The following is a 9018-nucleotide window of genomic DNA, read 5'->3' as shown; positions in this document are numbered from 1 at the left end:
GTGAAGAAAGCAAGATAGGGCCACCAGTCCTATTTACACCTGACGTGCCTGGTTTAGGACTATCAACAGCTTTACTTTTCTTTAAATTGGAGGTAGACTTTGTCTTCTTTTCAAGGTTTTTGGGGGTAACATTTTCTTTTTTCATTGATTGAGTGTGCAAATAAGTAGAGTTGGACTTCTTTGCAAGATTTCCAGAGATAGAATATGGGGTACTAAAGCGTTTCTTAGGTCTATTTACAACCCTTGTAATTTTTCTTGCTTCAAAAAAGCTAGTGGCATTATTTGTATGTTGAGGACTGTCAGGCTGAGTACTTTCAGGCTGTGGTACTGAATCAGCAGTAATTTCATTGCTTGGCTCTTTGCTGTTTTTGCCAGACTTTACATTGTCAGCCATGGCAGTATCCTTTTCTGGGTAAATCGTGGCTGGAGCAACTTGTATTTCAGTAATCTGTTTACTGTTGAAAGGGTATATATTCCAGACTTACGAAATGCTGAAGTGATGTTGTCAGGACATAGTGCCTTCAAATAGGGTCTAGCTGTCAACTGTGCTACCTCATATCTTGTGATTGAAATTCCAGGATTCCTCTGTAAGTATGACTGACATTCTTTGTAATATTGAATCTTCAATGGTCCAAAAACACCAACATCCAGAGGCTGGGTCAAGTGACTTGTGTGTGGAGGTAAAACAAATAAAATAACATTTCTCTTTTCTGCCCACTTGGTAAGTGTTAAGGAAATATGAGATTTATGTCCATCATATAACAGTAACGTGGCAGGCCTATTTTGCCCTTCAAAAATGGATGCATGTTTAGCGAAATGTTCTTTAATGTAATGTTCAAACACAGCCGAGTTGGACCAACCCTTGTCAGACATTGTTCCATCTGATCCTGCAGGAGCTCCTTGCAGTAACTCTGCAGTCCAGCGCTTTCCTGGAAATACATAGAAAGGGGGCACATGATTGCCTAAAGCATTTATTGCTGCAATAATTGTTACATTTGCAGATCTTGCAGAAGTTACAGCCTGCGGATTAGTTTCTTTTGAACAAACAATCTTGGGTGGTGCATGCTCAGTGCTAATCCCAGTTTCATCAATATTGTAAATTCTATCCGGTTGATTAGCTAAGTCATTAGAAACAAGTACTTGCTCTAATTCTTTAAAATAGTTATTAAGGTTATCTTCAGATGCACACTTTGCTCTTGCAAGATGTAATTTTTGTGGCTTAACTACCTTCAGCTCTGGCCAACGTTTCAAAAATCCATAAAACCAATTATGGCTCATGGGATGTTCATTACTTCTCTTTCCTAAAGATCTGGCAAGATCAGCGGCCATGTACTGTATGTTGCTTTTAGTATAACCATAGCCTATGTTGGCCATGTATGAAATATGGTTTACTAATTGTTCTTCTTCTGAAGGAGACAGAATGGTGTCAGGGCCACGAATACCTTCTAAACTAACAATACCACGAGTCCTATCGCGAAGGGTAGACTCAGGAACACCATACAAACGTGATGCCCTGTAAACTGACAGTCCAGATCTTGTAGCTTCATAAGCTTTGAGAAGACTGGCCTTTTCATATGGCTTTGATTTCTTGAAGTCCTGAAATACATACAGGATTTATTTTGCACTCTCAGCAGAGATATACTGTAATAACTATAAAAACAGTCATAAAGTATTTAGAAGTCATTGAAACATCAATAAAATCTGATAGCATACACGTTTGACCCCATTTAAAACATGCACTAAAATAACACAACCTGGGTTAGTACAACCATGTTTATGTTGATGGAAATCAGATACTCCTGTCTGACCTTTGTATTTTAAATACTTCCATCTGACCTTGATTTTTTAAAATTAGTGGTATGAGACCTTGAATTATAAAAATAAAATGTTTTACTACTTTTATTTTTGTTCCCTACAGCGTGTTTGATTTTCTCTTTGATCATAATTAAAAGAAAAAGCATATATTCTTATAAAACAAATTTTAATAGGTAAAGTACCTTTAACTGTCAAACTAAGGTGCTTGTGACGTCATAATTTGCAGACGACCAGTACCTGTCATTCATAAAATTGTGCAACAAAGCAATACTAAGGAATCATTTTTAGGTTTTTAGTTTAGAATTATGAAAAATAAGTTGTTTTTACATGATTTGTTAATTTTTAAGTAAAAACTTACCGCAATTCGGAACATATCGACGAAAATATAGACACAAAACGAAAGTAGACTTTTCCGATGAAGTAGGTTACCAGCAGGTGGCGCAATGTTTTGTTTTTACCGGAAATGTTGTTTACAGCGGGAATAGGGATACCGCGGATATACGAGGCGAGAGTATACGAAAATTATGGGTACGCCGGTTATCTGTGTCGGGCGGTAATATCGTCGGATTTTTGCATGGAATCAATGCACAATATATTTTTCTATTACAATTTATTATTTACAGATCCCCAGTTAACCGCTAGTTAATGTTATAAAGCCCGAAAGTAAGAAATCAGCAGTCTTGGGAGGTGGGGTGTGGTAAATTAATTAAACACCGATACTGCCACTTACGTTAAATATCTGTTACTGCATATCGTGGCCTGTCGCAAAATAGCTCAGTACCTAATGTTTCTAGTAAATTATATTTGAGTATTCTATATATAAAATCTCAACCGGACAATCATTCTGCAAACTGCATTTGCCGCGCACTCTGCAAAGCATCGACTTACTTGCAATTAAAATGGCTAGATACTTTTTGCACTTGAACTTCACTCGAGTTTTGGATCCTATTGTAGCCCCCGTCTCTAATGCTGAATTCTGTACCAATGACCAGGCACTCTCTTCTGGCCAGAAAAACAAGACTTGTCTCCAATGCTGACATGTTTTTCGAACGTCTTCCCGCAAATTAAACTCAATGCGCACGCGTCAGAAACCATGATTGTGCTTTCTCAATCGCAACTTTTCGGCCCTTTCCGTCAGTCTTATAGATAATGTTCCGATTGGTGCTTTCTTCCCGGACTACGGCGGAAAAACACGAATATTTTCGGGTAGGTATAGCCGACGTCGAAACAGCCAGATAAACAGGTGAGTAACTTGTATTTATTAAAAAAATTCATTTATGTTATCAATCTTTTGGTCTATTTTGTAAAAAAAAAAAAAAAAAAAAAAAAAAAAAAAGATATCGTTACGTTATCTCGGACATGATATTACTCACGTGGCTGTGCAATGTAATCCGTATATAAACAAAACAGGAAGCACACAAGTTTCATTTTGTTGTTAAAAAAGTAATATAGCACTCGCAGACACTGGTAAAAGTGATATTTATTTGAATTTAATTTAATGTGATTCAACATGTCGAAATATAAAAAGATGGAAAAGAATACAAGATCTCAAGTCACGGAAAACTAGTACGTTTAGTCATTTCGACCCAAAAACGTTTCGGCCCCAAATTACCCAAGACGTTTCGCCCCTTTACCAAAACTGTCATTTTTGTTCATAAAGTCTTACCTTTATGTATTTTAAAAACATTACATTAAATTAATAAGTAAATAAATGAATGGCAAACGTATAATAGTGCCTCATACTGTCATACAGAGCTCTCGTTTGACATGGGACACGTGAAAATCCGGTAAATTTATGAACACATTTGACACCTACATTTGTTCAAATCACACTCAATAAAAATGTCACCGTGTATTCCACACAGCATTGTTTATAGCATGTGCACTGAATCGTGACATCAGTGGATGTAATTTGACAGCGCTAAAAATAGCTCTACACAACTGATAAGAATTACATGCTTGAGATGTCAATTATTTTAAAATATGTCTTTGATTTACTTGGAGTACCTGTACATTTGTTATTTCTTTTTTCCTTGAATAGTCCCTAGTACATTTTGGTATTTAAAATTTATATGATATAATTTATTATACTGGTCGGAGACCATCAACCGGACACTTTTGGAACATTTTTCCGTACAGATTTCATTATTTTTAACCTAGAGACCAAAAAATTTGACACAGTTTAGCTAGGTTGTTCTCCTAACTAACAAACTAGTTTGTTTATTTCTGATTGTATTGACACTTATATCTGAGGCTCGACAAGGAGGGTATCAAAATTACCTAAATTGTCTACACTACAGTACCATGTGTCCGGACAGATATGTACATGATGTGATTTAATTCAGATAAAAGCTTGGGTGTTTTGATTTTTGATTTGTAACATGATATACAGTATGTCAGCAACAAATGCTGAAGGTTTGGATATTCTATTATTCACTCTGCAAATGATTATAGCTGGTATATGAGGTCAGGCATTGCTTTCTTGACCCCCGAATTTCAACATCAACATTCTTGAAATAGACATTAAAATATTACCATTTACAGAGGTTGAAATAAATTTATTTACTTAATTTTAAAAGAAACATGCATTTATTGTTGATAAAAAAGTGACTGACAACCACTAAACAAAGAAAATACTAAATTAAGCATTTTCAGGGCCGTCCGGGTTTGGTGGTTGTCCGGTTTTGGTGGTCCCCAACCAGTACAGCATACCAGTAAAGATAATTTTTGTAACTTAAAAATAATTCATGTTAGAAAAAAATGATTTGACTCCTGAACATTTTGGTCAAAGAATCTTTGACCTGAAAATTCTGACACTACTGAGAGCCCTGTTCTTACTTATACCATAATAAATGACAGAGGCATCTGTTTCAGAAAGGTGATATCTTTCCCGTGGCTTTAATTCCATCGGGTGCAGGGGAGAGACATGCATTTTTCACAAAAAACATCTTGTTATACCATTGTTTTATCCGCTTGGGTTATTCTTTTACTATCCTGTTAATTTTTCAGATGAATTCATCAAAGAAAGACTGTTGTGATGTTGTGAAAATTGGGAAAAAGACTTATTTCAGATGTGCTCTTTGTGGAGCTCACCGTTCTACTAAAAACAGGGTTTTTTCACATCTGGTGGATTGTCATTCCTTAAGTAAGTGTAACATCACTGTCAAGGTAACCTGGTTCTTTGGACAGGCCATGTTTTGTAAAGTTTTGTCAAGAAAATGGACATTTCTTATGGAGAAATGCAGTGCACAAGAACTGTAACCTTGTAATATCTCCCATAAGTTATTGCTCTTCTTTATTTTCATACATGTACTTCATTTTTGTGTCGCCTCTACGGAGCAGTGGCGACATATAGGGATCACTTCTCCGTCGTCTGTTTGTCTGTCCGTCCGTCCGTCACAAAACTTGTCCGGACTACTCCTCATAAACTACTGGTGCAATTTCATCCAAACTTTACAGAAATGATCAGTACCAAGTCTAGTTGTGCATATTGTCAGAATTTTCCGGTCAAATGATTTTTGTCAGAGTTATGGCCCTTTAATAATTTTTATTTTTAAAGTTTGTCCGGACTACTTCTCTTATACCACTAATGCAATTTCAATGAAACTTTACAGGATTAATCTGTAGCTCAAGTCCTTGCGCATATTGCACGGGTTTTCCGGTTGAATGATTTTTGGCTGAGTTATGGCCCTTTGATAAAAAGGTGTTTTTTTCTGTGTGTTGCCAGATACACAAAAGCTTGTCCGGACTACTGGTGCAATTTCATCCAAACTTTACAGGAATGATCAGTACCAAAAAATAGATAAATACAGAATCCCTAAAGAAAGTCCAACACGGCAAAATTGAAAATGTTGCAGGCTCGGTTTGATTGAGCCTGTTCATGGACGGTACTGGAAAGTGCAAGTTACCGTCCACGCCCCCTAGCACCGGCTTAAGCAGAAGTCTAGTTGTGCATATTGTCAGCATTTTTTGGTTCAATGATTTTGGTCAGAGTTATAGCCCTTTAATTATGTTTATTTTTAAAGTTTGTCCGGACTACTTCTATTATACCACTAATGCAATTTCAATGAAACTTTACAGGATTGATCTGTAGCTCAAGTTGTTGCGCACAGACTTCCCGAAATACGTCGGTCCGACGGACATGTCCGATAAATTTTGATCAGGTCCGACATTTTTTTATTCCGGATCGGTCCGACTGTCCGGCTTTAATCCAAGCCGCATGTATACAAAATGGCGTCGCTAAAGGTGCCAAACCTGGGAATAACCGAAAATATACGTCAGAAGAGTGCGCAGAACAGCAATAAAAGGATGAAAAGAATAGACCTGAGACAAAATTTAATGAAAAATGGAAGCAAAACCATGAATCATTGGTGTATGACAGTGAGGAGATGAAAATGCGCTGTACGGATTATGCCGATTTTTACGGCGAAAATATAAAAAACAAAAAGAGTCTTAGAAATACAAACACAAGTTTTTCTTTGATTTTGATCAATTTTATTTGGTCCGACAGATTTTGTTTCGGTCCGACAGATTTTCGTGGTTTGTCAGACCGAATGTCTGACAGTTTTTTTCAACTTTCGGGAAGTCTGTGCGCATATTGCACAGGCTTTCCGGTTGAATGATTTTTGGCAGAGTTAGGGCCCTTTGATAAAAAGGTGTTTTTTTCTGTGTGTTGCCAGATACACAAAAGCTTGTCCGGACTATTCCTCATAAACTACTGATGCAATTTTATCCAACCTTTACAGGAATGATCAGTACCAAGTGTAGTTGTGCACTGTCTGTCTGTCTGTCCGTCTGTCACAAAACTTGTCCCAACATGAAATTGGCCATCATGAGGCGACACATGTGATTACTGGTCGCTCTTGTTTTCTCTGGATTGTAAGTTAATTTAAATATCAAGGGTATTGTCATGAAACTTGATACATGAACAGAACCCTGAGTCTAAGTGTGGAGAAGTACAATATACAAGAACTATTACTCTTAATTTCTTGAAAGTACTAGATTTAGAAAGACAAATTCACATGGCAAATTTTGGTTGGAAGTGTAGAATTATGTTTACAATCAAATCATAAAAAGTTCATTTAATCTTCCAGTTTTGATCACAGGCATGAGTATCTGACATTTTTTTTTTATATTTAAGGCCTGTTATGATATATTCAAACATTTTTATCAGTCTGGGTCTTTTGATTGATCCCAGGTCTGATACTGAGTATTTTTAAGCTATGATTATCACTTTGTATCAAAATTATACAACATAATACATTGAATTATTTTTAGGTCCAGCTAAGCCAGTTTACAAACTATACAATAGAGATCCGAGTGTGCCTGTTCCAAAAAGAACTACTTCCAGACGAGTACTTGTACCTGATCAGGGTAATTTATAACATATTTTTTTACAAATACATAGCCAGTCAAGTAAGATAATTGATTAAATATTGTACTGGGTATGAGTCACACAATAGACCTTTCTCTGGTAATACTTTTTGAACATTGTGATTTTTGTGTAGTACAAGAAATAGGATAAATTAAACAATTATTCACCATCAGAAAATATTACAAATTACTGACTAGTTAAACTTTGAACATGCACAAATATTTCTTCTTCTGATTTGTCGCAAGTTGCCAATTTGCATACTTTTCATCATACCAAAATGAAATAATGATCCACTTATACAGTATTTCTTTAAGCCTTGGATGGTCTCCTACCAAAGTTGTCCTACATATGGTTTTGGTTTGTTGCATAATAAGGTCACAGTCAGATTTCACAAATCTTGTCCACAGCCAAAATGCCCAGAACTTTCACATTTGACATGCATCAGCATTTAGAGTTCTTCTTCTAACCAAACATAGTATTGCTGTGATGTGTATCTAAGTCTATTATAATGTATATATTCATTCTTACAGTTCCAAAAGCAGAAATCACAGATGAAAATCTGGCCTTACTGTCTTCAGAAAAGGAAACAGAAGAATCATCTCAGAATAAAGAAACATTTCAGATTGAAAATTTTATTAGTAATATTACAGAACATGAAACTTTTTGTGAAAATCATATCCTTATCGATTACAATGAAAATGGAAATTTGTTGACTGATGAAACAGAATCAATGCAGTCTTTAATGGAAATTGGTGATGGTTCTGAATCACATGAGGGCTCTGAATCTGATGATAACAGTGATGTGCTGGATAATACAGATTCTGTAAGTTCTGATGCCAGTAGTGTAAACAATGAAATGTGTGAGTCTGCTCAGTGCATTAATAAGGAAAAAGATTATTCATTAGCGTTCCTTTCATTTGCCATGAATTACAATTTGGCTGGAAACTGCATTGATGACTTGATACTTTTACATAAGTCAACAAATCCACAATCAAAATCGTGGCTTCCAAATAATTATAAACAACTATTAAAAAAAACTGTGCTTTCTGGACATCAGGATAATTATCGTCAACACCACTATTGTATGAAATGCTTCAAACTTTTCCAGCTGACGATCCAAATGAATATAAATGTAAAACACATGGGTGTGACGGACTTCAATATATGGGGCCGGAGAATGTCCAGTTAGATAAGACAAGAAAACATTATTTTTAAATAAGTATTAGGGCGGTATTTTTATAACAGAAGGTCAATTCATTTAGAAGTACTTGTTCAAGGTAATAAAAAAATATCGATTGACAAATACATCAGTGTGTTAGTTTTCTGTCAGGGACAAAATATAATACATGTCTTATATTTTTAAAGCAGCTTTAAGGGAGAATAGAAGGAAAAAATTATGTAGTGTGATTGTTAAACAAATTCTCAGACTGTAAAGTAGTTGTGGACAAAAAAATGAAACTGACTGAACTGCCATGTAGACAAACATGTTATGACTCTGATTTCAATAAATGATCTGGCAATGTTGTAGCTATCATGCCAGTTGTGGTCAAAACAGATGTAGTTCAAGCCATTATATTATCAAATGAAAAAACATGTTATGGTCTTCATTTATTTGGATATCCATGATATGCTGTCATTTTAACTATGATTATTACCATGGTCAAAACATTTCTTTTGCTTTGACTATGATGATCCATGATATGGACATGTTCATAACATGGTCATACCACAACCATTTCATAGTCCCCAATTTCTGTAATTGCATATCAAGGTCATATCATTGGCAACCATGGTGCAACCATGGTCGGCATTGATATGGATGTGGTCAT

At 35.7% G+C, this 9018-nt stretch overlaps 1 protein-coding gene across 3 annotated transcripts; it reads left to right on the top strand.

Moving 5' to 3' along the window:
- The first annotated feature begins 2939 nt into the window (after positions 1 to 2939).
- LOC132744699 (uncharacterized) lies at positions 2940 to 8743 on the top strand. Of its 3 annotated transcripts, none has more exons than XM_060733472.1 (4): positions 2940 to 3058; positions 4825 to 4960; positions 7093 to 7188; positions 7720 to 8743. In XM_060733472.1, exons 2-4 carry the CDS (start codon positions 4825 to 4827, stop codon positions 8376 to 8378), a joined length of 891 nt encoding a protein of 296 aa, XP_060589455.1. In that variant the 5' UTR covers positions 2940 to 3058; the 3' UTR covers positions 8379 to 8743. The 3 variants fall into 3 exon arrangements, with proteins under 3 accessions (XP_060589455.1, XP_060589453.1, XP_060589454.1); XM_060733470.1 differs by lacking the exon at positions 2940 to 3058 and adding an exon at positions 3131 to 3381; XM_060733471.1 differs by lacking the exon at positions 2940 to 3058 and adding an exon at positions 3147 to 3282.
- The last annotated feature ends 275 nt before the right edge of the window (positions 8744 to 9018 follow it).

This window comes from Ruditapes philippinarum, unplaced genomic scaffold (genome assembly GCF_026571515.1).
Source record: "Ruditapes philippinarum isolate M1 unplaced genomic scaffold, ASM2657151v2 ctg9728_1_1_1_1, whole genome shotgun sequence".
NCBI classification, from domain to species: Eukaryota; Metazoa; Mollusca; class Bivalvia; order Venerida; family Veneridae; genus Ruditapes; species Ruditapes philippinarum.
The sequence above is the reverse complement of the archived record's forward strand: the minus strand, read 5'-3'. Positions and strand labels throughout refer to the sequence as shown.

Excerpts from the sequence above, each read along its gene's own strand:
- LOC132744699 (XM_060733472.1), top strand. The coding sequence starts at position 4,825 with ATGAATTCATCAAAGAAAGACTGTTGTGATGTTGTGAAAATTGGGAAA. Across the intron at positions 4,961-7,092 it reads GGTGGATTGTCATTCCTTAA|GTCCAGCTAAGCCAGTTTAC; the intron begins GTAAGTGTAACA and ends AATTATTTTTAG. Across the intron at positions 7,189-7,719 it reads AGTACTTGTACCTGATCAGG|TTCCAAAAGCAGAAATCACA; the intron begins GTAATTTATAAC and ends TCATTCTTACAG.